The sequence below is a fragment of the Pygocentrus nattereri genome, chromosome 17, assembly GCF_015220715.1.
Source record: "Pygocentrus nattereri isolate fPygNat1 chromosome 17, fPygNat1.pri, whole genome shotgun sequence".
In the NCBI taxonomy this organism is placed as follows: domain Eukaryota; kingdom Metazoa; phylum Chordata; class Actinopteri; order Characiformes; family Serrasalmidae; genus Pygocentrus; species Pygocentrus nattereri.
The window spans coordinates 35996913-36015875 of NC_051227.1; the positions used below are offsets into that span (position 1 = coordinate 35996913).

The 18963-nt window shown below is 40.9% G+C and overlaps 1 protein-coding gene across 1 annotated transcript in view; it reads right to left on the minus strand.

The window, feature by feature from the left end:
- Window positions 1-18963, minus strand: part of si:dkey-103g5.4 — a 58321-nt gene that overhangs the window by 25806 nt on the left and 13552 nt on the right. The window contains exons 8-16 of the mRNA XM_017713013.2: window positions 18420-18582; window positions 18154-18342; window positions 17580-17754; window positions 15512-15651; window positions 13902-14206; window positions 6680-6837; window positions 6033-6260; window positions 3377-3712; window positions 631-1005 (exon numbers count right to left, since the gene is read on the minus strand). Coding sequence (XP_017568502.2) covers window positions 631-1005; window positions 3377-3712; window positions 6033-6260; window positions 6680-6837; window positions 13902-14206; window positions 15512-15651; window positions 17580-17754; window positions 18154-18342; window positions 18420-18582 — 2069 coding nt within the window. The remainder of the gene's footprint in view (window positions 1-630; window positions 1006-3376; window positions 3713-6032; window positions 6261-6679; window positions 6838-13901; window positions 14207-15511; window positions 15652-17579; window positions 17755-18153; window positions 18343-18419; window positions 18583-18963) is intronic.

The following is an 18963-nucleotide window of genomic DNA, read 5'->3' on the forward strand; positions in this document are numbered from 1 at the left end:
CTCTTGTTTACGCAACTTTGCTGAACAAGGGCCAATGTCACCTCTTTACAGACATCCAAGTCCTAACACATAATGAGCAAGCCAAGTATGACAGTGGCAGTAAAAGAAAAGCTGAAATCTTCAGAGCTTGAGGAACCAAAAAGGCAATATCAGATGGAAATCATTACACATGGTGGAATTTGGCTATAGATGCCTAAAAATACCACTAAGTATTGAATTTTCACAACAACAACTTTTCAAAACCATCAAGGCATTGGCATGTACTCTATCATAGTTCAAAGGCTTGTTAAAGGCCCATAATAGCCTACTGTTTTAACAGTAAAAGGTAGTAAAGCATTACAAATACATATACATGTATATATATATATATATATATATATATATATATACACACACACACACACACACACAAACAATTTAGAAGCGGCTTAGAAAATGTGTGTGTTCCTTGAATAGATGGGAGGAGCGAATGGGAATATTTAAAACTCATATGTTATGCAGTACAACAAATTCATTAAAAAGGGAAAGTTTTATATGAAACCTTTTAAGTTGTTTTTGCTGGACCCAGTAATGCTGTATAAACAGAAATGAATCACCGCTGGTCAACCACATGACGTAGCACCCACCCACCTACACTGCCCCCATCCTCAGCCACCCCCCAGGCCCACTCCTGCTGGGCTTCCAGGCGGCTAAGCAGCTGAAGCATGCAGTGCTGGCTACTCTTCCAGGCCTGCTCCAAGTCAGAGGCAGCAGCCCTCAGTCTGCTCATTTCACTGTGCAGCTCCAGAGTCCCAGTGCTCCATTCTTCACAGCAGGCCCGCAGCTGCTCCACTAGCCGCACCCGTGCCCCCAAAGCCTGGCTGTCTACCAGAGCCTGGAACCCCCCAGCATGGGGCACCACCTTTCCCCCACGGATGCTGCCTCCGCCAACCCGCACAAGCCTGCCACTCAGAGGCTCGATGAAGCTTTCACCCAACAAGAGGCCCCCGATGGGAAGGACCGTGCCTGAAACATAGAACAATATACCAGACAGCTTCTTCAACTTATTGCACTACATTTTCTGCCTTGTATCTTTCTCTGGGGTCCACTTATGACACTTATGGATTTATGGATCACAAACAGCCGTAAATCTAAATTATACATGATCGTTCTACAGCCTCTCCTTATCCCTTAGAGCAGTGGTTCTCAAACTGGGGGCTGTGGCCCATAGGTGGCTATGGGTGGGGAGGGGGGCTGAGAGGGAGTGGGGAGGCTGTGAAAAGGGGTGGAGCAGCAATTGAAGGGTGGGACTGCGAAGGAGGGCAGTTGCGGGCTGTTGTATCTCTACTTAGTATTTTTGTCAGTTTAAAAAATCTTATTTAGTCATACCTTGTGTACAAATTACAGCTGTCGGGAATGATTCTGGTAAGACATGGGGGTAGATTTAATCTCTGGTTGCTGCCTCCTCAAGTCCTCTGTCCTGCATCCTCCAGAAACTGAATGCACCCTATTATCTTTAAGAACACATCAATTCTTTAATTGCCCTCAGAGGAAGCAGAGCAGGGAGAACAGGCTTCCAGAGTGAGGAAACACTCATACATCCTACTCAACATGTGATGCAAGTGTGCATTACATTTTCTCCAGCTCTACCTTGTGTAGTAATTGGATGATTACAGTTGATGGGATTGTGCCACCAAAGGATGATGAACATTAATTCAATTGTTCATAAGGATGAATAATATAATAGAGTTTTCCTAAGTGCAAATTCAGCTGATATCAAGATGCAAGTGAACTGAGTAAAGGACGTCTCATCAGTAAACATGTTCACCATGGAATCCTCTGTCCTAGTATTTGATCTATTTCTTCGGGAGCTAAGATGTGAGGAAAGGAAACGAGGATAATGAGAAAAATGTGATATTTAAAAAGGTCTTCATTTGTTGAGTGAAGTTAATGACTGAAATGGGGGGGGCAAGAAGGGGAGAGGGTGGAGGGCACAGTGGCACTTGCAATCCACAAAGGGGGCTTTGGACTAAAAAAAGTTTAAGAACTGCTTCCTTAGCAGTAAATAAAACTGCAGAAGGCTGAATAGGTGGATACATGCAATTGCATTGGTTTTCATGACATCACAAAAACGAGTCCAAACCAGGCTGAGTTTTATATACAGCCTGTGTGGTTTTCTGTTAAGTTTTTGAAACTTTAACAGTGTTAACAAATGACTCTGTGGCAGCAGGGATGTGGTCTAGCGCCACCTGTGGGGTAGATAGCCAGTCACAGTGAACCAGCAGGTTATTAAGACCATGTTTTTCACCCGTGTGTCATTTGCTGCCAGTCTACTTGCATGACTCTTGCAAGGAGTCATGCAATAGGTGGTGGGACCGAGCGAGAGAGAGAGAGAGAGAGAGAGAGAGAGAGAGAGAGAGAGAGAGAGCGCTTCCCTTAAGCAAAGCCAGCCAAGTAACAACTGATGAAAAGTCAAATGCCTGAATGTTTCGTTTTTTTTTTCTTTCTTTTATCTTGCTCACAGCTGAAAAAGCCACGACTAAATCCTTTAAGGTCCTCCATTAAAAGACCTAGCTCTGTTTATGTAATCCAGCTCCCAGATCCTACTTCCCCAGTAATGCAACAGACTCTTGTGTAAAGAAAAGACAAAAAGTGAAGAAAATTATTTTCCATGAATAATTGGACCCTTTAAACCCATTTAAATCCCAGTCTTATTACATTCCTTCATCCGCTCATCATATTTAACCGCTTAATCCAGCTAGGGTCATGCTGCGGCGGGGGAGTTGGAGTCTATCCCAACAGTCATTGGAAGCAGGGCTGGAAACACCCTGGACGGGTCAACAGTCCATCCCAGGGCAGACAGGCTTATTACTTACTAAAGCTTATTATTCAGTAACTACAGGGCTAATAAAACTTTAGGCCTGCTAGTGGGCCCTGGCCATTTAAGGCGTTAACTTGAAGGGACATCACAGGCCGAAAACTTCTATGTGACAAAAAGTATGACAACAGTTGCATTAATGTAAGATTAAATTAATGCTGGGAAGACTACCGCTGAGCTCACTGATTACCTGATTAATGCAGTCACTAAAGCAATCTAGACGATTATGCAACCTTAATAAACATGTTCTGATTACTTTCCCTCTTAGAGGTCATCCATTCAACAGCGTGCACACTACATGTGTCGGGATTCACCGTTTTATTTTTGTTTTAAATTTCTCTCAGTTTACATTCCCTTTACATTCTCATGCTTCTCTTAAACCATTTACTCTATTAATCATTGACATTTGACTATTCGAGACTTTTACAAACTCAGCATTAAAGTTACTACATATATTCTGAATTTGTAAGGCATGATTCCATTTTATGCACAGGATCAGTTAAAAGGACATATTCTGACCTTTGTGGGGATCCAGACCGACCCCTGTTATAAGTGCCATGCTTCCTGTGCGGGGGTCCAGCATGGGGCAGCCGATCTGGATGGGCTGCCGAAGACGTGAGATGGGGCATGTGTGGACACCACCTAGCGGGTACACCATACCCGTCTGGGGGTGGATGGTCACTGCCAGGATGGGCACCAGCACTCCAGTGTCATAGTCACACATGGGTCCCCCTAACACCAGCCTCTGGCCTGCACGGAGACCCCTCAGCTTAGAGGGTCCAGGGAGCTCAGCGTGGCGAGACGGAGGGTAGGGAATGAAGGGCAGCAGAGGAGACTCCCACTTCCCCACCTCACCTGAGGTCAAACACACAGAGCAGAGGCCACATTTACATTACAGGGTTAAAAGTGACAGTAAAATGTTACAGATCTGGAGCCGGATTCTTGAGAAAAAGCATCTCTTGCTTTTCCTGCTGGTTATTTCTTCCACCATTACCTTTAGTTCTTGTTTGCTATTTTTTTTATTCTCGGTTTGATGTTTTTCCTCTCATTTTGCTAAGAACGGACTAAAATAAATAACAGAAATATATAAAAAATGAACAGTGTATTCAAACTTGAAATGTATCTTTATGGGAAGCTGTAAAATGCAACACTGCAAGCAATCAAGATTTTCAAAATTCAGAAAATTTTAAGGAAATAATTACGATTATCTTAAGAGACTATTTTTTTCAAGACTTGCTTTTAAAAACATTCTTATTGACTTCTTACTGTTTGTCTTAAGAACTTTCTCAAGCCTTTTGTGAATCCAGCCCCGGCTTATTGTCACGGTGAAGCCACGATAAATCTAATCTTTTCCTATCAGATTTGAGCTTCTTTTATATGTGGTGTTAGATTGGTTAGGTATCTGATACCATGGCCTTGGGGCCATGATTAGAACTGATAGTTCAGAATTCATGAGATTTTTTTATTTACACAACACACTTCACAGCACATGAGCATATCATTGTCATCCTGCAGCGTTGGCAGCATGTCAGCAGCAACTAACCTGGTGATCAACCTGATGATAAACAGTCCTGTACATTGTTTTAGCACACACATAAAGATGTTTGAATATTTAGTAAAGTGCAAAAGTGCTCAACAAAAAGTACGCAGATAAATTTGTCAAATATTCAAACAAATTTTTCATTGTGCAATATGTTCACAAGTGCAATACAGATTATTATGCAACTCTTATTTTATTATTATTCTTATTTTGTTGTACATAGTCTATAGATTTAAATTAAATTTTTAATATTTATAATGTGCCTTACTCCTGTTACTCTGCTGCTGCTGTAATACTGTGAATTTCCCCGCTGTGGGACTAATAAAGGATTATCTTATCTTATCTTAAATTAATTAAACACGTTACTTGTTAAAGATGAAAAGAAAATAAGTTCCATACACGTCAGTGTTACGTCTCCTAAATCCACAAGTGTGTGTTATACGTGGATGACTTTGCCAAACTGGTTCAAAGACTTCAAAACCCATTTTAGACTTCAGACTTTAAAGTGATATGGACTTTACAGTGCCTTAAGTCTTACTTATATTCATTTTGTTAAAATAAATGATTGAATATTCCATTTTGTCACTACCAAAACAGTCCCAACGCTACTGAGCACTACTGTTTAGTCTGTGACAATTTTAGCTGATTTTAAGTATGACTGAAAAAAGCCAGCCAGTATATGACTAGCAAGCATAGCTTTGAATCGTTTACACACATAAAATCATCATTTTTATTAAAACAAAAACATTTACTTTATTGTGCAAAATGTGTGTGGAAATATGTGTAATAAAGTATAGTATTAGTAAGAGTGGCACAGTCTTTGATCACTGTCTCCTAACATGTCTGAATTTTTTTATAATACCTTACAAATGTAAATATCAAATTGGACTGAAACGCCCATCCTTAAACATGAAACATACTGGGGCAACAGAGGTAGCTGTTAGCATTTTAATGTATGTTTTCTACCTTTTCTGAAGCATCTTATCTTGATTCCGATGAATATTTATTAAGTTAAGTGATACTTTTTTAATCCCACAAACGGGGAAATTCCACCTCCGCATTTAACCCATCCGTGAAGTGAAACACCACATACACACTAGTGAACACACACACTAGGGGGCAGAGAGCACACTTGCCCGGAGCAGTGGGCAGCCCTATCCACGGCGCCCGAGGAGCAGTTGGGGGTTAGGTGTCTTGCTCAAGGACACCTCAGTCATGGACTGTCGGCCCTGGGGATCGAACCGGCAACCTTCCGGTCACAGGGCCAATTCCCTAACCTCCAGCCCACGACTGCCCCAAATTTAAATTTCCAGTTATCCAATGATTTGAAATATTTCCAATTATTTTTAAAAGCCCGATATGCACACAGGTATGGAACACCATGAGCATGGACTCTGGGAAAGGCCAAAAACGTGTACATGTGCCTTCAGGACATACTAACAATTGATGTACCTCAGTAACTCACACAAATGGGACCAAAAAACTGAGCAATATGACCTATAATGTGAGCACAGGATCACATTTGTCCCATCTGCAATCAAAGCCCAAAACTGCTGTACTGAGACTTATCATATGTGATTATGTGAAGTCATTGTGTCATGTAGTGGAATGCGACATGCTGGTGTGGTCTCTCACCCACACAAGCATCGGCCGTGTAGACGAGGGTGGAGCTGGCAGGGTCAAAGCTGACATTCCCAGCCACAGGCAGCACCCGTCCAGTCTGCGGGTGGAGAAAGAAATCAGGAGGCACAGGCATGCTGTGCCCACTGGCCAGGAGCATGTGGGTGTTCGAGTTGGGCTGGATGAGGCCAGTGCAGGGGTCCACATGGACAGCTTCACAAGCCCTGACAGTGCCATCAGGTGCTGTATGGAAAAAGAACTACATTCAACTATGAGATACTCAAAGAGCAGTGGTTCTTATGAATGATGCGCATGGATACAGTACTGGGGCTTTTCCAAGAAGCATGATTTCTAATTAAGCCCAAAATGAAGACAGTCTAATGGTAATGCATCTGACCTCTGGCTAACTAGGAAATCCCCACTTTATGAAACATCCCTTTCTTCACTCTTCAACATTCAGCCACCACTAGGTGGGGCCGTTCATTGGCCAAACACAGTACATTTACATAGACAGAATATAGACAATGATAGTTATGATTCACATACCAAACAGAGGATCCAACAGAACAATGTGTTAAAACCTGTTGTTGAATCTCACTATGTAGGGTAAACCTCCTGGAAATAGCTGGAGTGCTGGGAGTGATGCTGCGCAAAGGGCTCACCAATGATGTCATCCCTAGTGAGTACTGTACCAGAGGCAGGACACAGTAGTTGTGCTCCCGTGGCTTGTTTGAGTATAGCCCAGCCCCCTTGCCTCTGTGCCTCCACTGACACCAGCTCTGCCATCTCCTCAGCCAGAACTGCCACTCTCTCTGTAACACTGCACAGCAGAACATGTTCACTTCATCACACAAGCATGAATCCGCTAAGGACCTGTGACTCAGACAAGGTATATTTTCATGAAAGCTGTAGGAGGAAATCACCACATTTACAATATTGTTCCACTTGGCCAGTGAAATCAATTCATATTTTGATCACCCATAGATAAAGCAGGAAATGCACCTTAAAGTAAAGGAATACAAAATATGGGGCAGTGCTACTGGAACAACAACTTGAAAACGTCTACTGAACAAATGTTCCTAGCTATCTGAGGCTTCTTGTGGTAGTTTGGAAGCAGAGATTTCTTAAAAGGAGATTGAAAATGTCATTTCTTGCCTTTTTTTTGAGCCTTTACACTGAGATGACTCTTCACCTAACTTTAAAATTGTCTTCTAAGATAAATGCATACTAAATGCAGTTACCTAATCAGTTAGATATGGTAAAGAAGGATATCAAAGCCTTGTGCAAGTCCAGAAAAGAGACTAATCCGGGTTTGCATTGAGTTTTCCAATGTGCACTGGGTTTGCACTGGACTTTCCAAGAACAGCAGAAAAATTCTTCACTGCATTTATCATTGGCTGGTTGCACAATATCAAACTGAAGGCAGAACAAATGTGTTCTGATGTCTTTACCATTCGCCCCAAATAGCCATCCCAAAACTCTGTCAATGAGGCCAAACAGATCAGTCTCAAGTATCCAGTTCCCACGAAGAAAACCTTTAGTATGCGCTCTTGAAATTGAACTTTCCTATGTAGCTATGAGTTCTAATAAAAAATACTTTTGACATAAAAACTTTCAATTATGTGGTGCTTCTTTACACTTCACAAAGCTTCTTTACACATCTAAAAATGGTTCTTTAAAGGGGAATTCTGAAAATGTCTTCAAAAATGGCTAAAATTACTGTATAAATCAATTGCTGAGATGTAAACAAAGTCATTCAGCGTGATTAGATGTAAAATGTGTAAAATGGTGCAGTGTAGAAAAATGTGCCGACTTCTTTACAGTGGTGATGATAGGAGCCGGGCTTGTGATGGCTATTGTATATAATGTTGAAAACTGTGAAATAGTACAATATATGCAATGTTGATAAAAGTAAAAAGTAGTAAAAAAGTTAGAAAGAAAACTTCTTTGGATACAACTGTGTATTTACTGCAGTAATTATTTTATATAACCATAAAACCACAGTAAAACATGTCTCTGGCATCAGGCAGTGTATTTATAACCATTTCTCTAATAGCTTCCTAATTGCTTTGGACATTTGGTTCCACCATTAAGAACAATTCTGACTCAGCAAATTTCTCAAGAAAGATGCATTTTACATTAAACCACTCTGAATGACTTTGTTTACATTATGATCTAGTTTCTTTGCCAACGTTAAGCCTAACAAGACAGCAGCATTGGTATGTCTTTATTAACAAAGCTTTGCTGGGTGAAATCTGTATATTTCTTTGGTCAAGGAATGACCTTTAGAACATACCACAGTTTAATGATTTTGTCTCCCTGTGTGAGTTTACAGCTTTGAAAAAACCTAAAATAAATGGAGCGCAACGGCTGTTCCTAAGCTTGATTTTGTGTGGTGCTTTGTGGATCTGTCTATTTTTAACATATTCTATCTAAATTGTCATATGTCTGTTTTGTTATGATTGATTTTATTATTCCTGTAACTGGAAATGGTGTGCTATCCTGGCCAGGTCTCCCTAAAAAAAGATTTTAACTCAAGGGACGTCCTGGTTAAATAATGGTTAAATAAATAAAAATAAATTAAACATTTTTACTTAATTAACCAGTCATTCGGAAAAATTGGTGGTATTCCTTTTAAAAGAACCATCTACTTCTTTAAGGAACCAAACACTCCAAATCAAAATCAAATCAAATTTAATTTGTAATTGTAATTTGTATACAAATTTATTTGTATAGCGCTTTTTACAACGGATGTTGTCACAAAGCAGCTTTACAGAATTTCGGAAAAGACAAAGTTTTAACAGGAGGGTCCAAGCATGCTTGTTGTACCGAGTGAAGGTGTTGAACACTCCCTGGCCTGTTCTTCTTTTACCTGATAAGCCACAAACATAAACTGTGTTCTGTATGGGTGGCCAGGCAAAAAGCTCTCAGTTGAATAATATTATGAACTCATATCTGTTGTTTATGATTCATATATGACATACGCAGAAAACCATTCAGACCTTTGGCAGCGTCTGTGAAGAGTGTACTCGTGTCTTTTGAGCACCTAAGCTCAAAGTTCTTGCTTCCAGCTAAACACTTCTTCAAATATTTACAGAGCCACCGTTATACTTCTATACATCAAGGACCTCACTCATCACACACCCCCTTTCAACGAGATACAATGATAAGAGGCAAGCAGGGAAGCAAAGGCTTGGTTTCCCATGGATGTGGCTTATTGACCAGTCTGAGGTGACATAACCAAAGCATGACCCTTAAGTGTCTCTTCGGTCATGGGGAAATATGGAACTAGCAGTTTTTCTGTCAATTTTCAAAGAAACTTCAAAAGATGAGCAAAGCCAAAACAAAGATAAGAGCATTACTATTGATCATTACTACTGACCAAGCCCCTCGGATGAGTTGCGACACATTTTCAACTCAATGATCCAATGGCCTCAAACTCTCAGAGAGTATGTTATTAAGCAAGTGGAATCAACATAACAATGAAGTTATTGCTTAAGGCCTTATAGGGAAATTACTTTTATTTTGCAAGTATTTAGATGTAAACAGATTCACTGCATGGTTTGATATGAAAAGCTTAACTGGTGAGAAACTTACAGACTCAGGTTTCTTTTCAATGCTGGTGATGGGAACCAGAGGTCAAGATGTGTGCAATGGAAATGTATTTTATTTGCCGTCCAAAACCGCCACTGAACCTACATATAGTTTTAATACGTAATGTTAATGTTAATAGTAACATGGTGGTAAATCTGAAAATTTAAGTTAGGAACAATTTGCCTTACAACACCCTGCATGTACATCTCTACCATGAGTGCATTTCAAAAAGTGTGTTTTAGACCAAATCTTTTCAAAAGTATCAATGTCCTGGAAATCATCCATCCATCCATCCATTTTCTAAGCCGCTTCTCCATCAGGGTCGCGGGGGTGGGGAGGGGGGGGGGGATGTGCTGGAGCCTATCCCAGCGGTCATTGGGCGGAAGGCAGGATACACCCTGGACAGGTCACCAGTCCATCGCAGGGCAGACAGACAGTCACTCACACACTCACACCCAGGGGCAATTCAGCATGACTGTGGGAGGAAACCGGAGAACCCAGAGGAAACCCACGCAGACACGGGGAGAACATGCAAACTCCACACAGAGAGGACCCTGATCACCCGGCCCGGGGAATCGAACGCAGGCCCTCTTTGCTGCAAGGTGACAGCGCTACCCACCACGCCACCGTGCCACGTATTTTTAACCATTCCATGTAATAAATTGTTGTTAGGTAGCGTTTAGAGGCAGTAAACCGGATGTCTGGTTCCTATCATCATTGCTGTGAACAATTCATGGCACCCATAAACATACTTTACCAACCACATACAAAAGGGTGGTAAATTAAAGGAAAAGCCAGTATAGAGTATCTAAAGCAATAGAGTGACACCTAAGTAAGATGTTCGTCCACCACATGCCACCAGAACAATCATTCTTTCAAAAGTTATTCCCACAATTGGTATTCTGATGATGAGACAGCTATCCGACACCTCTGCACAAAATCTCCCATTGCTGCTCAATTAGTTTGAGAAGTGTTGACTGCAAAGGCCTTAGCATATGATTTCCATAATGTTTAATGCTGATTACATCATTCAATTACCCCATGTACACTGTGGGGGCACATTGTCCATTTGGATTAGAAATTATTTTATTATTATTAAAGCTAATTGGTCAGAATGAGTTTGAATTGATCTGCTGAGATGCTTCCCTCTATGAGAACCCAAACCATGCCAGCATAATGACCCCCACAACATAGCGGAGCCATTAGACCCCCTCAGTGTAGAGGTTAAGCATTCAAGCCTGAAGTGCGCTCTTGGTGTACACCACACATACGCTCTTGCCCGCTTGTGAAGAATATGGTGAAACGTGAGTCATCTGACCACATCATTTTTCTCCACATCTCTTTCTTTTCCATCCCTGTTCACTGAGATGCTCCCCATAGATCTAAGTGAAGAGGGAACCTTATTGGTCTTTGTGTGTCATATTTTCCTCTTGTCATCTTGATCAGCTGGGCCTGCTCAGCATTTTTAAACATGCGGCAGAGCACGATAGTATGTTGCTTAATTATATTTTTCATTATATTTTAGGTTTCTCCTCTCATTTACTCGGATCTTTCCTTTGTCATGAGACTGTAGTTCACTCACAAAGGCACTCTTAACTCAACACTTTCATTAAACGAGGTGCAAAGTATACACAATGCATTTCTGAATACAATACCACTCTACACTAAGAGTGGCGTGGAAGGAGGACCTAGAAATAGAGATCATAGACAACAGTGGTGCTCAGTGGGACAGAGCACAGAAGCATTCATTCTGAATTAAAGCACTCCAGGATGTTTCTATTCATTGACCCAATATGTGACTACTGTCGACAAACACCAGGCTTGTTGGTTCATGTTGTCTTGAGTTGCACAAACATTAACAGTTATTGGGACTAAATTGTTCTATCCCTGTCTGACATGGAGAAACACCTTGACCCAGACCCAGTCCAAGCTATTTTTGGTGGCAAGACTTTGAATGTGCTGCTGTCACGTAATCAATACACTAATGATCACACATGTTATTGTTAGCAGCTAGATCGATTTTACTTAACTGGAAACAAAGTCACGAACTACTGAACTCCTGATAAGAAAAGATCAGTAAGCACTATACCATATAATTCATTTCAATAATGGTGTACTTATATAATGACTTACATGAAGTATCTCAGAGTAAGAGGACAAATCTCAGGTTCAGATTCCTTCCCTATTTATTAGTCACAAAAACTGATCAGCCCTGATGTTTACCTACTGAACACTAAACACTTTCTGTAAGATTCTGTCACGTATTTTGGCTCACTTCCACATGTATGCTCACATGCACAAAAACACAAAGGAATATATAGAGATAAAATGAGACTCCTAACAACTGTGCAAGACCTGATAGATCGTTAAAACTCTCACCATCAGATAAGATTAACTTAAAGATTTCATCTCTAATAGAAAGAAGAAAACTGAGCTCCACACTTACTTCAGATCTGAAGAAGTCCACAGGTGTTTCTGTCCATCCTTCCACTGTCAGAAGACAACTCAACACTGTGAGCCTGAAGGGCTGTGTGGCCGTCAAGATCTGATACTGAGAAAGCAACTTCTAGCACTGAACTTTGGAGGTGTGGAAAAACATCTGTGCAGATTTCTTTAAAAGACTGAAAGCAAGTCACCCGAAAAAGAACGGGAGATGTAATAAAGGGAACACTTGGACTAAATATTAATAAAATTGCATTTGATGTTTAGTTGTTGAGGCTTCTTTGCTGTTACTGTTCATTTTTCAGCTTTCTTCAAATTGAAAAATTAATATCTTGTACTTAATAGCCATTTTGACTTAAATAGATGATGGGTGTTCTCTGACTTTGATACAAAAAAGTATTGGTGTTAAGCCTAGTTAACCCCCGCCCCCCCTCCCCTAATTAAATGTGCTTTTGACTTCAGGAGATGGTCAAGAACACAAGAGCAGCAAAAGAATGCGCCCACTTACGAGGGAAAATCATTAAGTGAAAGATCCTTTCACAGATCTTTTCAACTTAAATGACTGATACTTTAAATGCTCTTTTTTTTGTTCTACATTGCCTGTTTGGTTCTTTGGCCTAAATCTTCTTGGAGTACTTTTTCATGTTATACAACCAACTTCACATAAACACTGTAGCATAGGAGGCATTGAGGAAGGATGCAAGTGCGAGTTGCTTTTATTTAAGTGAGATTCAATAAAGTCCAAAAATAGAGTGGCAGAGGTTATTGGGACATAAGTTAAGTTATACTTTTTTGATCCCACAAACGGGGAAATTCCAACTCTGCATTTAACCCATCCGTGTGAACACACACACTAGGGGGCAGTGAGCACACTTGCCCGGAGCGGTGGGCAGCCCTATCCACGGCGCCCGGGGAGCAGTTGGGGGTTAGGCGTCTTGCTCAAGGACACCTCAGTCATGGACTGTCAGTGCTGGGGATCGAACCAGCAACCTTCCGGTCACAGGGCTGGTTCCCTAACCTCCAGCCCACGACTGCCCCACAAATGCAATGCAAGACAAAGCAACTGAGCAAACACAGGGGTATAAATAGTAATATAAAAGGGCTAGGAGACAAAGAACAGGGCTGGACAGGGGAGGAGCCGACATGACAACAAAAGCACATGGCAGACATCCAAAAACACACAGCACTAGGAAACCAAGAAAAAGGCAAAAACAGAGAATGACCAGGACAAAGTCGGTACGGATGTTACACACACACTCCAGCTTTTGTGTCACAGCTACTTCACAATTTCTGTTTTAGAAACTCTTTTCTTTTCCATTCAGTGGATTTTTTTTCACACCTGTCCTGCAGACTCTTAATGTTTGTGGGCAAGAGAGTCACAGTGCCTAATTCTGAAAATATGAAATGTTATATCCAGAAACACCAGGTGATAGGCAATGTCACCCCTGCTCTATAGGCAAACAAATCATTTCCATACCAGTTGCATTCTATATTAGGAGGCAAATTATTAAAGCTATTAAAATAATTACAACATTAGTTACATATGAAGGTATGAAGACACTGTTGTTTATGCAAAAACCTTTATCTGTAATGCTGCTGAGCAACTGCAATCCAGCTGTTAATGAACTATATTGCTACAAGAAAGAACTGTTTACTGTGATTTTCCTTAGTAATAAATGTAATTATGTATTGATCATTGGTATAAGTTTTCATTTAGCACCCTTCACGTCAGTGTTGTATTTTGTTTTATAAATCTCTATGCTTCACAACTGAAATCAATCACTGTAACATACTCATAGCATATTGCTTTTTCAGTGCATCTTCTGTGACTGTACAAGTCAGACTTACCATTGCTGGATATGTTTGTCCCACAAAGTGGCCTGGTTGTCAGACAGTAGCGTCAGCAGTCGGAGGCATTCTCTGAGGCTCGCTGCAAAGGCCCTGTGCATGGTGTGCTGGGGTCTTAACTCTGCCCGTAGGATCTGCAGCTGGCTGTCAAACAGTTGGGCCAGCTGAGTGCCCAAGGCTTTCCTCCGTGCCATCTCTTGCTCGACTTGCCTATCCAGAGCCTCCAGCTTGCCCCCTGCCACTGCCCCCCAGCCAGGGTGGAGCCCTTGCATTTTTCCCAGCACCCCCTGATACAGCTGCTTCACCTGTGGATAATGCAATAAAAAAAATAATTGCATTGAATCTACTTCATTCAAATGTGTGCATTGATTCAACATGAATAAGATACACTATTTGTACAAACGTGTCCAAACACTGGGGAAGTGCATTCTGATACATTTTCTGATTGATTTTGTGTCCATGGACAGATAACTTCACAAAACATACTGTATCATAATACACAAACACAGTGAACTGGTGTACTGGTGTGAGCACATTAAAAATTCAACAGCTTACAGGGGTGTTACATAAAGCTTTATTATTCAAAAACAGTCATGGTCTTGAGTAACAGAGGCTGCCCTTTCAGATGAGATAATAATACTACAGCTCACCAATACAGTGGGAGATGCTTCTGTTTTCTACACTGAGTAACAGAGGCTGCCCTTTCAGATGAGATAATAATACTACAGCTCACCAATACAGTGGGAGATGCTTCTGTTTTCTACACTGAGTAACAGAGGCTGCCCTTTCAGATGAGCTAATGAGCTAAAAATACTACAGCTACATAATACAGTGGTAGATGCTTTGTTTTCTACACTGAGTAACAGAGGCTGCTCTTTCAGATGAGCTAATGAGCTAAAAAATACTACAGCGGTAGATGCATCTGTTTTCTATACTGAGTAACAGAGGCTGCCTTGCCAATGGAATGGGATACTGTGGTGCGTGGTACATGAGAGGTACATGAGCCTAAGGTCACCATGTATCAGCTTGAGAGGTATAAATCCTCCTCAGCATTGCGTGGGAGTGATGTATGTGATCCAAAACTGCTCATCCAACATCAGTATCTGATCTTACCGATGCTTATATGGATGAATGTGGACAAACCTTCACAGCAATGTTCCAACACCTAATATGAAGCCTCTCTAAGAGATTTCGGAAGAAGCATTGGATGAGCAGGTGTCTAAAAACTTTGAGACATGTAGTGTATATAGATAAATAGATAAGATTTCAGTCAGGTGAAAAATAAGTACACATTTAAATCACTTCAATCCATTACTTTTATCAGTGTGGGTTCACCTCAGAAGGATGAGCAGACAAAGGAATACTCGCTCATCTTACAGCTTAATATCTGCAGGTCGCTTGAGGGGAGTAACCGTTATCAGTTGTTACCCAACTCCACTCAAAAAAAACATTACATAGTCAAAACTGAAACAGGAGAAACTCTTAATTGTGAGCTAAGTATAAATCAAAGCATCTCCACCAAGTCATTCAATACAGGATGATGCATTTAAACTTTAGGAGGGGGTGACTGAAAGATGAGGAAGATGAAGGAGGAACTGTGAGAAGCTCACCTCTCCTCTGAGCTGCCCGAGTCGGGCCGTGATTGACACACTGTGCCTGAGCAGGATGTCGTAGAAGGTACTGGAACTGAAAGCCTCCAGGTCCACCTGCTCCTCATAGTCCCAGAATTCATCTGACATGAGAACCACAGCTGTGGACAAAGAGAGGACAGTCATTCAGGCATCAGAAGACACTGTGAATCCTTGAACATATTCCATAAAGATTCCATTAATCTCCCTGATAGAATTGAAGAAGAATCACATCCAGACTAGGGTAAAGTGAAATGGGTTTATGGCTGTAGGTGTCCAGAAGGATAGACCTGTGTAAAAATGGCTAAGACACCCCCAGGACTTGGCCACAATGGCATTGAAAGTTTACCAAAGCAAACTCACTGGTTTGCTTATAATGCAATATGTGGCTGATAGGGGATGATGGCATTTTCAGTTAGACATCGCAGTTAACAATGTTGCTTGCAGTGTTCAGAGCAACAGCAGATCCTAAGAGACAGACAAATGGCTATTTGATACTCTTTTGGACACGGTGCACAACATGTCCCTGGGTACCTCTTTATGTCTGCTAACAAGTTACAGGTGAGCTGGAATTTCTTTTTGGAGTACACATAAGTAAACATTGTAAAAAACTGTGTATTCTCTACAAAGTCAATGGAGTGGGCAAATCTCTCTGTAAAATAATGGCTTTATCTGTATGTTCTTGAACTCAATACAGGTAATTCTATATTCTGTGAATGTATCTTCTGTAATCTCCACAGAGTTTCCTTAAAAAATAGAAAATTCCTCAAGAATAAAAGTAGTTTTGTATCTTATGGTGCATAATGTTTCCAACAGCTCTTCCTCCTTAGGAACAAACTACTTTAACTTTAAATTGTAATGTATGTACCATAATATACTCAGACAAAATACATCATTACACTTGATCTTATTTGCTTTTTCATTGTCAAGCAGGCACTGTTGGAGTTTATCTGCAAAATACGAACATTTCTAAAGCCCTAATTGGACAGTATTCGTTTTTCATGGTAAGGTGGGGTAATGCCAGTTTACCACAGGATGTCTGTAATATTTACGACCACTTTGCAAAGAAATTTCAGTATCAGTGGGTAAGATGGGAGTGGCTACTTGATTTAGGCACTGCCTTTACTCTAAAAACGAGTAGAAAAGATAGTAAAACAATTCATTTAGCCATTATTTGGTTTACCATTTACCCTTCTGTCTTAAGTGAAGGCAGTGTGTCATTAGTGTCACCATTAGGAATTCACAGCAGTCAACTTCACGGCATAAAATAAAAAAGACGATTTTTCTTGTGAATTTACCTGATCTGAGTTGTGCCCGTGACAGTACAATAACTTGATTTTAGCCACAGAGGACATGAGGAAATGTTTCCTCCACACTTAAAAATCTCCTATACTACAGAATATGATAGCATTTTACTGGCATATCATTTTGCATGGGATTAATACAACCTTCTGTTATTTCTACAGCTTGTTTTACAGAGAAGGTAAAAAGTGCCAGAATCTTTACTGACACAGGAGCGTGCAGTCTGTAAAAGTGACTGACACGGTACATTGGGACAGGACTACGCAGGTAAAAATTACATTACCCCACCTTCCCATGCAAAACTGATCCTGTCCGAATATGGCTTACAAAACCATAGCACATAATGCCAGATTTGTTAGTTTGTCATTAAGCTATCATGAGCACATCTCTACAAAATGAAGCCAAAAGAAATCTAAATGTACTTAAAGTTTTGTGACATCATGGTGAAGTAAAGTCAGGAGAGGCCAGAGTATCTGCTCCGAAATGTTCTTTCATTTTGAACAAGGCAGAAAGCTACTTGAAAAGCAACTTTAAAAGAGAGGCAGTCAGTCCTAGCCCTGCTCTCTCTCTCTCTCTTTGCAGTTACCAACAAACACTCATTCTAATTAACGCCCAAATCTGGCACAGATTGACACATTTGCATGTACCTACCTATTGGGCCTACAGCAGTTTAGGCCCACCCCTTCACACAGATGTTATAAAGAGTGAACTTCTTTTTGAATGAGGTGTGTGTTCTTTTTTCGTGTACCTCTCTGCATCGAGTCCTCTGTCATCCCAACCTGCAGGTTTCTGTGTGTCTTTTTCAGAGCCACAGCCCTGGAACCCTTCGACGAGTAGTCATCCATGTTGTACTTGAGCTGCAGAGCCCGGTATCTGGGCTGCGTGGGCAGCTTCTCTGGCCAGCCATACTCTTTAAACAAGATCTGCACGTTGGAAAAAGGAATCAATGGTTTCTGATAAAAGGTGGGTAGAAACTTTTACTTAACAGGGAATTCCACTTATTTTTATACATTTCTGCGTAAATAAACTGTTGAGAAATAAACAAACTCATTCAGATCAATGGATAAAAAAAGATTAGCACCTATAAAACATATTTTATGGTGCTGGTTATACTCAATTTTACAGAGAACTCAGTATGGCTTTATATTGTTGTAACTGTTATTCATTTTGTCTTTTGCTGGGCTACTGTTCCCTCTATTTTAGACATTATATCACTGATGTTAGAATACATATACTTGAGGGAAGCATTGAATGCCTGACCACATTCTGTTTCTCTCGAAACAGTGACTGAATTATTTATCTCTGATTAGCACAGAACTGACCAGTAGGACAACACACAAGCACAGCACGACTACAGCTCCGGCTAAAAGCCCTCCGATCACCAGCCAGTCTGGCTGCAGCAAGATCTGCCGGCGGCGAGCAATTCCCATGCGAGTCATGTGGTGGGGGTCAGTGGGAAAGAAGGGTCCGGTGTCATAGCACTGTCCACCAGCCGGCAAAACCTTCACATACTAGAGAATAGAGAAGAAGATGATATAATGTATATATAATGTTGGAAAGATAGATTTCAAATGAAAGAGAATGATACCATGTGCTTGTGCTGATTGCTGCTCAGTTTGAGAGCATAGACCCCCGGCTCATTGAAACTAATGGAAAACAGGGATTGCGCTGATCGAGCCAATGTTATCTCTTGTGCTAAGAGTCTGAAGGGCCCCCAGTCGAAAGCTGTGTTAGAGTTGAACAGGTTCTCTCTGTGAAGAACAGGAGAAACATTTTGCTAAAGTTTCTGAAGGGTAAACGACCAAAGGAACTAGACGGAGTTATGGTGCTGTGAAAAAAGTATTTGGCCTCTCCTGATTTAGTCTATTTTTGCATATGTGTCACAGTAAATGGTTTCAGATCTTCATACAAAATGACAAGGAGAACACGAGGAAAGTACAGTTTCATTCATTGAAGGGACAAAAAAGTACAACAAAAAACTGATTGGGCCACCTTTACCAGCACCTTTACTGCAACCAATGATTTCCTATAACGCTTCCTTTTGCTGCCCTGTGGAGGAACTTTGTTCCACCCTTTTGTAGCAGAATGGCTTTAATTCAGCCATTCATTGGAGGGCATTTTGAACAAGAACT